Here is a 14,653-nt window from a genome sequence, read left to right on the forward strand (position 1 = left end):
CTGAATCTTTGCAAGGAAACCTACCTGTTAATAGCATTTTTACCAATTCTGCTAATAATGGTAAACAAATATTCAGCCAGATGAAGATATTAATTTGAATATATGCACATATTTGTTGTTTACTATTGAGCCTGTGGAAATTAGGAAAAAATAGCTCAATAAACATGAACAAAGTGCAATAATTTATGTGAAAGTCATATGATACCTTTTATAATGAGCCCACCCGGAAAAAGAAGAGCTCACCTGTTTCTCTACAATCCCAAAAGTTTTGGCATTCACGCCCTAATGCAGTGGTTCCCAAAGATTTTCTGGGCCCCCCTACGGATTACAATAAAATCCCCCCCAAAAAAGAAAAAAAAATCAACTGGGCGCACACATCGTTCAGCCAGACATAAACCTATACACATATATTGTTTTCAAACTCCACTGAAGTTTATTTCACACTTCAGGTTGCAACAAAACAAACTACAAACCATCTTTACAGTAAATCACTTTTGTGTAACTGTTTTTTTTTCATTCATCCATACTGCGACCCCCTGCAATGGCAAGGCACCCCCTGTAGGGTGCGCGCCCCACACTTTGGGAACCACTGCCCTAATGCAACTCTGCAAAGGTTACGTCCAGGTTTCCATGTCATTCCTTTAAGAGAGATGCAAGGCAAAGACATTATCCATGTCTTTGCCTTGTTTCCACTATCATCTCTTACAAAAAGTTAGCTTTACTTGCAGACCTTGCTCCTGTCATCACCTCTCACCCCTCTGTCTGTGTCCTAGCTCTGGTTTGCGTTTGTGAACGGCTTCTCTGGTCAGATCCTTTTCGAGCGCTGGTGCATAGGCCTCTACAACGTGGTGAGAACCTCCTACACTTTCACCTAGTCGTCTCTCTTGCTCTCTGCCTATCTCTCCATGGATCTCAAGCACTCTGTCTTCTTATCGCTGCTCTGTCCTCATGCCAGAGACGTCTGCATGGATGCATGTCTGGATGGGAGTGTGCTTGTGTACGTCCTGGCGACTCTGTGTGTACGTTGCGTCTGGCTGCAGATGCCTTGGGGCTCCTCTGTGTTTAAAACATTATGGAATTCCTTTTTAGCACTGACCATCTGATAAGAACAATGACTGCTCAGCAAAGCATGTGTGTGCTTTCTGCAGATATTCACCGCGCTGCCCCCGTTCACTTTGGGTATCTTTGATCGACCGTGCAGCCAGCAGAACATGCTCCGCTTCCCACAGCTCTACAGGATAACCCAGAATGCCGAGGGCTTCAACACCAAGGTATGCATGTGGAAAAAACTTGGAAAAAACATTTTTCCTGGGCTACATTGAGCTTGCTGTGGATGTTTGTGATATGATGAGTGATGCCGGGTGTTGGGTTGGGATCTGAGGCAAGTAAACAAAGTCTTAATGAAATTCGCAGCTGTGGAATAAGAAACTCTTTCATTTTAGCCTGCTGCATGTGGGTGTGTGTGTGTGTACTGCACAGAAAGCAGCTTTTGGTGACACATGGGGAATGTTGTGCTTTACTATAAGAAATTGCTTTTTTGTTAATTTTTTTACATGTAAGAACCGTATGGTGTAAGTGCTATTCATTCACTTCTCTGGTTTAAAAAAAAAAAAGTGAAAATCTTTCAAATAAATTTCCCTCTTATTTAGCTTAATCCTGATTTGGAACCTATTTTAACTATATTCATTCATTGGGAATAAAAACAAAAGCACCAGTGATTTTTTTTCTATGATTCAGAACACATCCTACAAAAAAAACATAACAGAAGCATTTTTGTAATGTCATATTTTCCTTTTTGAAATAATCTGTCATATTCTGTTTTCCTGAGGTACAAATATTAAGCAACAGAGGTTAATGTCTCCTGGACATTCTAGAAAATGGGAAATATAAGAGAACAGTAGGCAGGAAGTTGAAGCTTTGAAGTATTATAGGTCGCCTTTAAGGGCTGATCATTCAGGCGCTCAGTTAAATATTTGTTGTTTGATGCAGCAAACTAAATTTTGGTAGTGTCCAAACTTTTTGTCACCAAATTTGTCAAGTCAAAAGGATTTGCAGCCCAAAGAAAAATGTATCTTGTTTTAGCCCCAAAACATTTAGCTAAATAATAAACTATGCATTCACTATTTTTAAAGCATTTAACAGTTTAGAAAAACAAATAAAATAGCCTTTTTTGTAGCAAACATATGTTTAAATTGTTGGAGAGCCAAAGCTTAATGCACATTTACCTCATTAAAATAGTGGCATTGAGTTTGCAAATTCAGTTGGCATTGATTGGGGAAAACATATAAAGTTTTAGTCTTTTCTCAGCTGTAAGGGTAAAGTCAGTGGATAAACGTGGTCCTGTCTACTATAAAATCAAAGGGAATACTAAAAGTGTGTGCATCAATATCGTTATACTGTATTTTTCAGACAAGTCATGCCAAAGTATAGTCAAAAAATACATGTCGCACTGGACGATAAGTTACATTTATTTAAAAACCATCAAGCATGTGGGGAACCTCGTCCATGTTGAGATGATCTGGTGACTCGTTGTGTTCAGTTGCTTTTCAACAAACTCCAAAAATACTGTTGACTTTGTCTGGAGGTCTGCTGGCCGTTTCTGACAAGGTTTCTCACACCTTCTTCCAGGTATTTTGGGGACACTGTATCAATGCACTGATTCATTCAATTATCCTCTTTTGGTTTCCACTCAAAATGTTAGAGCACGGTAAGCAACTCACACAAATTTTTTTATCATATAAAGCTAGTTCTGGTTTATAAAACTTTGCATGTGTTGTCCACAGATTCCCCATTTAGTAACGGCCAGGGAAACGACTACCTGTTTGCAGGAAACATGGTCTACACGGTAAGCTTCTTATTTATTTATTTTCTGCAGATTTGTGTCATGTATTCATTTTGGGCTTTCAAAGATGCATTTGAAGTGTTGCTTTTCTGTAAATTTTAAAACTAATAACTTTGTGCACATGCTGGAATTTGCCTCTTTTTTCCCCCCTCAATTCCTCAGACCAAACTTTTATATGGCGGATAAAACTAGTGCTTGATTAAATGTCTTTTGGTGCATTGCAGAAAACTACATACTTATTAGCCAAAGATAATTTGATGAATGTTTGGCCACTCCTCTTTCTGAAGTTGGTTAATTTCATGTTTGAAAGTAACACTTTGACTCCACCAAGCATCCTCCTTGATTATCTCCATCTTTGTCTCGTTTGGCTTTCCTGTGTGTTTCCTTTCTTCATGTTCCTTCTTTCTTTCCTGCCTTCCTCTCTATTTCTTCCTTTCCTTCCCTCAGTCCTTCTGTTCCTTCAGTCTTTGTGTTCTGTCTCCATTTAGTTTCCTCTGCCAAAAACTCATTGTGAACTTTAATATTTTATGTTTTTGACTGAATGTGGAGGACTAATCTCTGGAAAGTGGAGTCTTGGAGAAGTCTGGAATTTTTATATGGGAACTATGTAGGAATCCTGTCTGTTCTGTGTTTGCATAGAGGTGCTGGTGGGAGTCCGGGGTATTTTAACAGACGTTGCTGAGTTTACTGTACAGCATTAATGTTTATTGTCTCCACAGTCGCCAGCATTCTAATACGGTCTCCTGTTTCTTTCTCTGTTTTTGTTTGTGTGCCTGTCCGCTCCTGGTGTTTGTGTGTCTCTTTGCAGTATGTGGTCGTTACAGTTTGTCTAAAAGCTGGCATGGAGACCACCGCTTGGACCAGGGTAGGAGCATTAACACCCCTTAATAAACAGAGCCACATGTGCAATATTTTGCTCTTAATTAAAAGGATATTATAGCTTGTTTTTTTTTTTGTTTTTTTTTAAATGTCAGTTCTCTCCACAGTCAAGGAAAATCTTATGGGTTTTCTCTAAGTTCAGCTTCTTTTTTGGTTTTCTTCCTTCCACTTCTTTCTCAGCAGTATTTCATATGTACAAAAACAGAGTCTAGGAAACATCCAAATGATGATAGATTGACCCTCGAGTCTGGAGGCCTTACTGTGAAGCAGCTGAGACGGATGCTAAATATGTTCTGAGAAATTCATTTTGAAAGGAACAAAGGAAGATCATAGTTGCTCCATGGTGAAGCAGAAAAACACCCCAAACCATCAATCATACTGATATTACAGTTAGAAACACCAAGAGGAAAATGGAGTGAATTTGACATTGCTAACGTAGAATGCAGATGTCCTCTGTGTTCCTAGAAAAAAATGTTTTATTCAACTCACTTTCCTTTTTTGGGATTTTTTTTATAAACTGTTATAGAGGACTACTGATCATTTATATGGTTCTGTTCATAATTTTCCAGCAAAAATATCACTTGTACTTATTTATGGAACAGTGAAATTTATAGAATTTGGCCAACATTTCCAGTCCCAGCATATTCTTTAACAAACTGCAATTGAAGGCTATAAAAACGGATAAAACAGAGGAACTTGGTGGTAAGTTATTCGGCCTTCCTGTTATCTGCTGAAAATCTCTTTGTCTGTCGCAGCCTGGATGAACCATAGACATGTCCCAGTGTTTGTAGAAAACATTGTCTATTTGAATAGAATGCTTCAATGATACCAAAAACATGCAACCTGGTAGCCTTTATGTTCAGTTAATTTCCAAGTTTCCATCAGGCCGGTCACCTTTCTAAACTGTTCATGATCCTTAACGCGCGGTGTCAGTTTTTAGTTCTTAACCACCAGCAGAAGTGGAGGTAAAGTTTGGGAAAACAGGAGCTCCAGCTGTGACGGTGACATTATTTAGTTAGTTCCCGCTGCCGGAGTGACAGACTGGCAGGACAGACAGCGAGGCGCTGACACCTTTGTCCGTTCAGCTGTCCACACAACAGTCTGGGAGTAATGAAGTGAAGTCCCGCTGGAATTCACACAGTGTCCCCTTACAGCACATCACAGAGACAGAAGAAGACAGGGGACAGTCAGAGGGAGGGAAAGGTTGGCTATATTCAGAGCTATTTGACCTCGTCTTGTCTCTGTAATCTCCCTTTTTGTTCTTGTCTTCCCTTGTTTGTGTCGTAGTTTTCCCACCTGGCCGTTTGGGGAAGCATGGCGCTCTGGATGGTCTTCTTTGCCGTGTACTCTGTGTTCTGGCCCGCCATCCCGATCGCTCCCGACATGCTGGGCCAGGTAATTTACTCTCCTTAAAGCAGCTGATCCCTAAATATCATTATTTTTGAACGATTGCCTGTCCACCATTTCTCCATGATGGGCACTACTTGGCGTCTAAGAGACTCACCTCTTGGGTGTTCTATGTCTGCGCTGCTGGAGCCCCCCAGGAGAGAGGTGTTTACCCCAGAGGACAGCCCCACACCTGCTGCGTGTCACCCGAACTCCGGTCTTTTACTGCTCTCTGAGGAGGTGTTGACTCATAAGGGTGGGCTGCTGATGATTGTTATGAGGGTCGAGCAGGGGAGTGAGGAGAGTGTTTGAAGAACCCCCTAATTGGGAGACTGATTGCAGAGGTTGGGGATAAAGACCCGGGTGGGACTGGGCGTCCCACTGAGTGGACATGGAGAAGCAACAGGACCGTCTCAACTCTCTCCAGCCCATTAATTCAATTTGTGTCAGAAATCAGGAATGCGGTCAAATATCCCTGCAGCTGCTCAGACTGACTGAGTCGGAGACACTCAGCCATCACAACCCCCGTAACTACCCCCTTACCGCTCTTATTTCCCCCTCCTCCGCCTATCTATACGTCCATTTGTCCAGGGGGGAGGGCGGCGGAGGATGAAACGCAGCATAGTTGTGCTCAGAATAACAGAAGGTGGCATTAGGTGGCACCATCAGCTGTTGCAAAAAATGTGGAAAACCTTCATGGCTCTTAACTGATTTAAATGAAAATGTTTTATTTTTCAGATGTGAAAATAACACTATTTACAGCCTTCATTGTTCATTCCATTGTTTAAATGTTGTCTTTCTTTTTCTCTGTCTCTCTCTTATGTGATCACCTCTGATTTTGTGTCCTTGCTTCATCCTCTTTATTCCTGGTTATTTCCTCCATCCATCTTGGATTTCCTTGAATGAGTCTTTTCTCCATCTTTCCTGTCTTCTTTAATACTGTCTTTACTTTCTTCTTTTTCATCCTCAGGCCCAGTTTGTATTATGCCCTTAAAATGAATCCTTTCCTCTTTCCTTCCTTACTTCCCTGATTTTTTCCCCCTCTTTCTTTCCTGTCTTATCCTTCCCTTCTTCCTCCCTTCTTTTGTAATTTTCTTGTCTTTCCTTCCTCTATTCCTTTCTTTCCACCTTTGTCATTTCTTCCTTCCTTCCTCTATTCCTTTCTTTCCACCTTTGTCATTTCTTCCTTCATCCTCACCAGATCCATGAATTTACAGTAGTTTAGAGTTTTGTATTTTCAAATAAGCTATGAAGGACTGAGCACTCTGGAATTTGGATCTGGTTTTTTTACGAATGTTTGAACCCTGCTCCTTTCGTCTCTGTCTGTGAAGGTAAACTCACTGAGCGTGGTTTGAGGTGACAATTGATCTAAATATTCATAGCTACAGACAGACTTTTGTAAAGTTGTGTGAGAAGGAGAAGACAAAGATTAGCAGCAGCAGGTGAGGACAAGCAGCAGACAACAGTCACTAATGGTGAAAGAAGGTTGCGAAAGAGAGAGATTGAAGGGAATTGCGGGAGAAAAGATGTGTGGGAGTAAGAAACGGAGAGAGACATGCAGACTGACACAGTGAGACAGTGGTTGGATGCATGATTAATCTTGGGAGACGGACCGAGAACAGGGTCAAAGGTCAATGAGTCGTGTTGCAGCTGGACTGCATGGACAGGTAGGGGGTAGAATCTGTGCGGTTTTTGTTTCGCAGCAGAGTTTCAGTGAATCCATTCTGTGGTGCAGAAACAATCTGTGAGAAAGCTGCAAAATATGTTGGGTTAAGAGTTTACGTTTCACACTCTGTACTTAATGCACTTTTAAACTTAATCATCTTTGCCACATATAGTCCTGTGGAAAAGTTTTCACCACCCTTGAATTTTATCACCTTTTTATGGTTGAAAAACCTTGTTACAACCATAAACTTTAATGCATTTTATTGGGATTCTATGTTGTTGACCAACACAAAGCAGAACGTAATTATGGAATGAGAAGAAATAGGATTTTAGATTTCTGTTTACAAAGAAACTTTTAAACTGAATCATTTTTCTTCTTGGCAATATCTCCTGGGTGTGTAAGGGTGCTTGAAATCCTCTAAGATGCAAATAGAATTTCAATTAGGTGCTTTCTGTTTAAACTCCCTGAAATTGTTTTCATTTTCAAACTATGCAGGTTTGTTGTGAAGTGCAATCTTACGTTTAACTAAAAACCTAAATTTGAAAGATGTTATTTAGTTGAAGCCAGATATTTACAGTAGATACACTTAATAAAGAGACACAGATGGTTTTCTCACTATACGAAGTTAAATCGGATTGACCTTTTTTTGTTTTTAGGTGCGTTAGAATTACCAAAATTATTTCTATTTACTAAATGGCAGAAAACTTGGAACGCACATTTTTTAGATATATTTTTTTGTAACTTTCTTTGGATCGTGCTGAAGCATTTAATTTCAGCAGGAACGTCATTTACCTTAACACAATTTGGGTTGTTTCAATGTAATTAATTTTTGTTATTCCTAACAGTTAAATAATGTATCGATCTGTGCAATTGAACCAAAGATTGTCTTATATTCATACATAATTTTTTTATTTTTTATTTTAAATTGGGTAATTTTATTTGTTAAATTTGTGTTTTGTTCTCGGACCAATCAGATGTAAAGAGTGTGTGAGAGAAAGACATTTTAAAACATAGCATTTGGTTATATTTTTATGTGCCTTGTCACTGCTGTAGAAAACCTTCACAAGACATTATCAACAGAAATAAAAACCTCAGTCATGAATTGAAACTTTTTTCTTTTTTTTTTTTTTAAATCTCCCAAGTGTGGTGCTGGAAAGGTTTGAAAACTTACCTTGAAAATGCTTTAGTATGGGTGAAGTGTACGAACCCTGAATCTTGCACTTTGTGCTGGTCACAGGAAACCTTAATAAAATCATCAAAGTTTGTGGTTTTTAAGGAGATAAAAGGAGAAAAAGATAGAGGGTGGGATTGTTTTGCGAGGCACTGTATATGAAGTTTTACTGGCTCAGGGTGGAGAAAAGTGGGTTAAACTTTAATTTAAATCAAAACGTCAGTGAAACCAAATGTAACCTGTATGTCGTCATTGCAGGCTGGTAAAGTGATGCAGTGCTGGTACTTCTGGCTGGGTCTGGTCCTGGTGCCCACCGCATGTTTACTCAAAGATTTCGCTTGGTCTGCGTAAGTAGAGCACATTTTAGCATAAATACAATATAAAATCTACACACAGGCTGTATAAGTTAAGTGAATCGTTTACATAACCCATATCGAGTCTATGTCAACACTGACGCACAGCGGATTATGAGCTGCATGTGTCTGCAAAGCGAAGTAATCCAGACCCTGTTTCACTTCTTTTTTTTTTTCTTCTCTGCAGGACACGTCGCACTGTGAGGAAGACTCTGCTGGAGGAGGTGCAGGAGCTGGAGGCGCGGGCCGTTGACCCGGGAGCCGCGGTGCTCAGGGACTCCAGCGGCCGCAGGTGCAATATACGAAAGCACAAATTAACGTCATCTCATCAACATTGAATTTTTTTTTGTTTGTTTGTTTTTGTATTTAATTCAGATGTTTACTTTGTATTGGTACAGTTTTTTTTCATTCTAGATCTATTTCAGTTCTTTTTGTAAATATTCTGTATGCATTTCACTCTTCATGGAAATAAATTAATCTACCCCTGTGGCACTGCCCACAGGGCTGAATCCAAACCCGAGGTCCCATAGACCCAGAACTGCTCCACAGAGGTAGTTTTCAGGTTTGCCCTGTGAACTCTGGCCTCACATGACCTGCGTTTCTTGTTGCACGCTGACTTTTGAGTGACACTTGCATGGTTTTCTCTCAATCACATCTGAAAGGTCATGTATATTTTCTCTCCATATGTCTTTAAAAATTTCCATTCCTCTGGATTTTGTTTTATTTTTTTATTTTTTTAGGTGGACCAATTTGAACTGCTGTACAGACCTGGTGTGTTTACTGTTTGGCTGTGGCTCCTCAGGCTGTGACTTAGTGGTCTTGTGTGTGGTGTTTGTAGAGTTGTGTTAGGATGAAATGGACCTGGGATTCAGTTAGTGCAGAATCCACAACCAATTTTTCCGATTAGCACCTCAGGTTAAAACCCTAATTTATTTTATTATGCATTCAAAAACCAAAAACCTTGTTTGGCTTCTGTACACATATTTTGGATGGTGAATATTAAAATGAAAGGAAAACAATCACTTAAGCATCTCGTACTTCTGCAAAAAAGTGTAGTTAGCATGAGTCTAACTACATAAAATACTAAGACATGAAAGGGTCATCACTTTCAAGAAAACAGTTGGCATGTGATATAACAAAAACTCTGTCAGTAATTATTTTTATTTTATTTTATTTTATTTATTTATAAAAATAAAAATAAAACATAGTCCACCCCCAGTATTTGCAGAGTTTAGGGACCACAACCACTTGCAAATTGTTGAAATTCTGAAGTCCTCCTATACTAACACTTACATTTGCATATTTTAATAGTTTAAACACCAAAAATACCTTAAAATGCATTAATATTCACAGTCTTTCTCATCAGCAGAAAGGAAATGAAATGGCGCTCCAGGATTGGCTGCTTTGCACACACTGTCCAATAGCATGTAGAGGAGCACTGTGCATCGGTATCTCAGCTTCATAAGCCGTATTTTCTCTAGAATATTTTTGACATGTGAATAGTGAACTGAGGATAGACGGGATTCCAATGTGCCATCTCTCTCCCAGTGTGGTGAAAAAACCAACTAATGTCCTCGTCCAACCCTGATCGACTCCATTCCTGTAGTTTTAATCTAATTATTGCTCAGACAGTAGGCTAACTATTTCCTCACATGTGAAGATCAACATGCGTGTATTATTTGAATGGCATGTTTTTCTTGAAGCACAGTCAGCACAGGAAATCAGTAGGCTTATTTTGTAGGGTTTGCTGCCCATGTAAGTGTAGATCATTTTCTCTAGAAGTGCCAGTAGTGGTGAAGGGTGTTGCATGATGCATTTTCTAACTAAACAGAGGGTTAAGGTAGCTCTAATTTTTCATCATCTGATATGTGGAGTGTTTGCTAAATCGATTCTAAACGCAGCTGGCTAATTGAACGAGCTGGAAAAACCTAAATTGTGCTTCAGGTTTCCGAAGGATAAGTGGGGGAACCAAACATATGGTCTCATCCTTAATCAAACTGCTTTCCAAATCAGAATCATCACCGGATCCTTCCATCCGCTCCATTTCAAATCAGAAAAGGAAAGTATGGAAGGTCAGAGAAGCAGGGTGGGAAACACTGAAATGAGAACACATCTGTGTTTCAGTGCTGGATTTTTTTTGTGAGTGTGTGTGTTTAAGGGTTCAAAATGGAGCATATCCTTGGGCTCCTTTTGAACCGGCAGGAATTTGAGGGGAGAAGGCTAAATGTCCAGCTTCCATTTAGCCTTTTATGATTCAGCTCTGTCATCGATCTAACAGACATTTATTTTTTCGAGGCCAAAGAAGTCCTTGAGCGAGCTGAAAAGCTGTTTGTTACTTCTCTCCGGTAGAAACTCGGGGGAAGATTCCCAACAGTTTCCTGGCTCCCAGATTCAAATTGTAGCCCGGGGCATTCTGGCCCAAGTTCATAAGTAGCCCACCGATCATAATCGCTGCAAAATGCATTTGCATTTGGGTTTCAGCGCAAACCCCTCGGTTTCACGCTGTTTAAACACCAGAGGATATAAACTTAACTATACATCCTGGTTGCTGTCGGCGTCCTAAACGTTTACATCCCGTGCATATACTTTTATGGCTGCCATGATGGTGATGAGACAGGGGGGGAAATTCATGATTGTGTGTGTTCGTGTGGAATATGTGGCGAGAGCTTAGTTATTTTTGGTCAGGGGAGGAGAGGAGCCGTGATGGCGTGTGGTCTTAAAACAGAGGGGCCACTCTTCGCCGTGGACAGGAGGAGTTATGAGGAGAGGAGAGGAGCCGGGGGGAGAGGAATCGTTCACTGTGGATGGCTTGTTTCCCTGCAGGCAGTTGTTGGGTTACAGTTGGGCTTAATTAAATCTCCAAAACATGCATCATTAAATCCCTTTGGACCTAAACTCACTTTACATGTTGATCAATGTGCTTTGATTTAGATGCAATCTCCCATTAGCCCTCAGTATTGGGGCATAGTGTTGATTTTCACTCTGAAACTGCAGATTAATCGCTCTTGCCTTTCATCCGTGTTGCAGTCTAAACGAACGAGCCCATCTGCTGACAAGAGTATTTAGGAAAACGCCTTCAAGTGTCGGACGCTCCAACTCGGTGCAGCAGACGGTGTCACGTGAGTTTCCTTAAACACAGTAGAGCCTTGCAAAAGTATTTACACCCTTTGAACTCTTAAGTTTTGTCGCCTTACAGCCTCCATCTTCTGTGTTTTATGCAATAGATCAACAAATATGAGCAGCATATTACTGTGAAAAGGAAGGAAAACAAAATGTGTTCAAACAGCATGATGCTGCCACCATTACAGGGATGGGCAGTGTCAGCGTTCCTCCTTATATAACCTTATATTTCCAGATAAGCTGAATTTAACCTGAGCTTAAAACACAGGTCAACTCAATTTAATAATTTGTTGACTTCTGGAAGTAATTGATTGCACTTGATTTTATATATGGTTATTAGATTTTTTGAGGCTAAATAGAAATGCTCTGTTTATTTCAATAAAAAGAATTGAGCATTATGTTTTATTTCACTACAGTGCTTTAAATTACATTAAAGGTTTTAATTCCAATGTGACAAAATGTGAAAAAGTTCAAACTTTGCGAATACTTTTTTGAGTCTGATAAATGCTCTGGACAGAATAAAACCAGTTATTCTGAGAAGAAAACCAATGTTGAGTCAAAAGAAATTTTAAAAAATTATAAAAATAAAATTTAAAATCTTTTATAAAAAACCCTAATCTAGAATATCAAAAGGATGAGAGAATTCTAGTTCAAAGTCTTTTAAGTAAATTTTGCTGTACATAAAGTGATCCAAAAGGACAAAATGGTTAATGTGAAAAAGCAAATATTTAAACACTCAAATACAAACGGCATTTCAAAAAATGATAATTGAAGTCTCACAGTGAGAAAAGTTGCTCTTGTTTGAGTGTAAAAATGTAAACATTTCTCCTGTTTTGTCCTTTTTCAGATGGCTATGCTTTCTCTCAGGAAGAGCACGGCGTGGTGTCCCAGTCCCAGGTAGTTCGATCCTACGACACCACCCGCCAGCGCCCCAGCCTCTAGCCGCCTCCGCCAGCCCCAAATGAGGCGTTGGCTCAACGTAGCAATCGTTGTCATAACGACAGCCAGATGAACTTCAGAGCCACACCCTGACCGGCCTCTGCCGCGGCCTTACCGAGACAGTGACATGACCTCCCCGTCATTGGGGATGGGAGGGTCACGGTCGGGTGGGGAGGGGCCGTGTCTGGTGTTCGGAGGACAGGACGAGGCTAATTACTGAACAAACTCCTAAAAAAGCTGCACAGGCATGAGCAAACCATATCCCAGACATGCCGAGTCGAACTCAGAGACTTGTACCTGTATACACCTCAGATCGCTTCACGCCGCTGTGCGTCGACGTGTGTGTGTGTGGGCGTGCGTGTGTGTGTGTGCCTGTTTCAGTTCGTTTTTGCCTCTGCCTGTGCATGTTCGTCTGCACACCGTGGCGCTGTGCGTGTGTGCATGTGTTGTCTACGTGTGTCGCTTCCACGGTTACCGCTCATCTCCAGCAAGGAGGATTCTGCACACCTGTCGTCACGCAACGAAGCGGAGACAGATGTCAAAATGATGGAGTGCGGGCTAAATTCCTCAAAAAGGACAGAAGGGAGCTCTGCACCACAGCTACACACCCAGTTTTGGCTCCATGGCAGCACCAAGCTTCACTGCCAAACACCACAGAGGTGGAGCTGAGGCAGAACGCTCCACCTTAAACTTGGACCACCACCTTGCTGCAACACCCCTCTGAGACCTCCTCTTGTTTATTTCTTCCTCGCTCTTATCTCTGCATCTCATTGCATTTCTGCAGCTGCCAAGTTCGTTTTCCTCTGGACAGTTTTTAGGTCTGTTTACACTCGTCTAACGCCATCAGCTGATGTAGAAGCAGCATGCCCGTTTTTAACTCTTCCCCTTCCAGTTCTGTTGGGATATCTGCTCTTAACTAAACTTTTTTTTTTTTTTTTTTATTAAAGTGGACATTCTTGTGTATGCATTTATATTTTCTTTCCTTTTTGACGTATGTTTTTGTACTCATAAGTGGGGGAAGACCCGTTAATACCCGCAGGAATATTTTACTTGAACTACTAACAGGCGTCCAAAAATGGCGAAGGGATTAGATTGAGGACGCTTGCATGAATCATGTGTTTCTCTGCGCTGTCTGAATGTCCATTGTCTGTGTGCTCTGTGTTGAGGACACTGCTTTAGGAATGCGAGATTGAAGGCTTTGTATGGGTGGGTTGTGAGGAGCGGGTGGGGGGGGGGAATGTCCATCCAAGTCCTAATCATTAAATCTAATCAATCCATGGCCCGAGCTCATGTCTTTGTGTTTTCACTGCTGGTTGAAAGGTTTTTGAGTCCAGCTGTAGGTCCAGGGAAGCTTCAGAAGTTTGGTTTATGTTTCAGGCTGAAAGTGTGTGTTTAGACCACGAGGGTTTGACATGAGATACGCGCAGTGTTGACTGCATTTACTGGTAAGGATGTAAACAAAGCCTTAATTACATTTTGGAAAACCTTTAATTTGATTATGCTATTTTAGTTCAGGTTATTTCAATTAAACTACTTTTAGCAAGATCACTAATGTAACGATTATTGGTACCTGTAACAGTTACCATGAAATAAAGAGGATCTGCATTCAACAAACCAGCCATTTCTGGAATAGGGAAGAAAGCCATGGCAAATCTCAGGTGGAGCTGGAACAACCAAAATTACATTTTTGCCCTTCACTTAAAGCTGCATATGCCGCTGACTAGACCATCTCAAATGCAAGATGCTACCAACACCATATTTTACCACAAGAATGGAGTTTTTCTGTAGCGATAAATCCAGGGCTCTCCTGGAGAAAACCTGTTGGAGGCTTTAAGAGTTCACTGGGTTGAAGGTTCACCATGAGGATTGAATGGTTTATATTAAATAATCACTGCTTTCACAGATACTCGCTGATCATCTGACCGCAGACTGGGGTCGTTTTTCTCAAAGGAGTGGCTTCAGAAGAAATCTGTGAATGTCCTAGAGAGGCCTGCAGAGTCCAGACTTTAATCTGACTGAAAATCTCAACATAATTCATCTTGAAAACTTGTGAGATGAGCTGAAGAGAAACGACCATAAAGGTTGAGCCAAGAGAATAGACGATCTGGAGATCTGGTCAAAGATCCCTCCCTCTCTCTCTCTCTCTCTCTCTCTCTCTCCCTCTCTCTCTCTCTCTCTCTTTCTCTCTGTGTGTGCTCCAACCTTGTTCCACAGAAAATACCGTCCTATTGGCAAAAGTAGCTTATGATGCTGTATCAATAGCAGGGATGCCAATAAATGCGGCCAGAATCAAAGTT

The 14,653-nt window shown here is 40.8% G+C and overlaps 1 protein-coding gene across 9 annotated transcripts in view; it reads left to right on the plus strand.

The window, feature by feature from the left end:
* atp8a2 (ATPase phospholipid transporting 8A2) overlaps window positions 1–13,005 on the plus strand; it is a 63,071-nt gene extending 50,066 nt beyond the window's left edge. For 8 of the 9 annotated variants that reach the window (XM_023326084.1, XM_023326082.1, XM_023326083.1 and 5 more), the window contains 10 exons: window positions 774–848; window positions 1,149–1,271; window positions 2,629–2,707; window positions 2,784–2,845; window positions 3,651–3,707; window positions 5,009–5,116; window positions 8,203–8,291; window positions 8,485–8,589; window positions 11,325–11,416; window positions 12,265–13,005. In XM_023326084.1, coding sequence (XP_023181852.1) covers window positions 774–848; window positions 1,149–1,271; window positions 2,629–2,707; window positions 2,784–2,845; window positions 3,651–3,707; window positions 5,009–5,116; window positions 8,203–8,291; window positions 8,485–8,589; window positions 11,325–11,416; window positions 12,265–12,359 — 885 coding nt within the window. In that variant the 3' untranslated portion in view covers window positions 12,360–13,005. Of the gene's footprint in view, window positions 1–773; window positions 849–1,148; window positions 1,272–2,628; window positions 2,708–2,783; window positions 2,846–3,650; window positions 3,708–5,008; window positions 5,117–8,202; window positions 8,292–8,484; window positions 8,590–8,799; window positions 9,317–11,324; window positions 11,417–12,264 lie in introns of those variants that run through there. The other variant, XM_023326089.1, reaches the window with a different exon arrangement.
* The last annotated feature ends 1,648 nt before the right edge of the window (window positions 13,006–14,653 follow it).

The sequence above is a fragment of the Xiphophorus maculatus genome, chromosome 21 (genome assembly GCF_002775205.1).
Source record: "Xiphophorus maculatus strain JP 163 A chromosome 21, X_maculatus-5.0-male, whole genome shotgun sequence".
NCBI classification, from domain to species: Eukaryota; Metazoa; Chordata; class Actinopteri; order Cyprinodontiformes; family Poeciliidae; genus Xiphophorus; species Xiphophorus maculatus.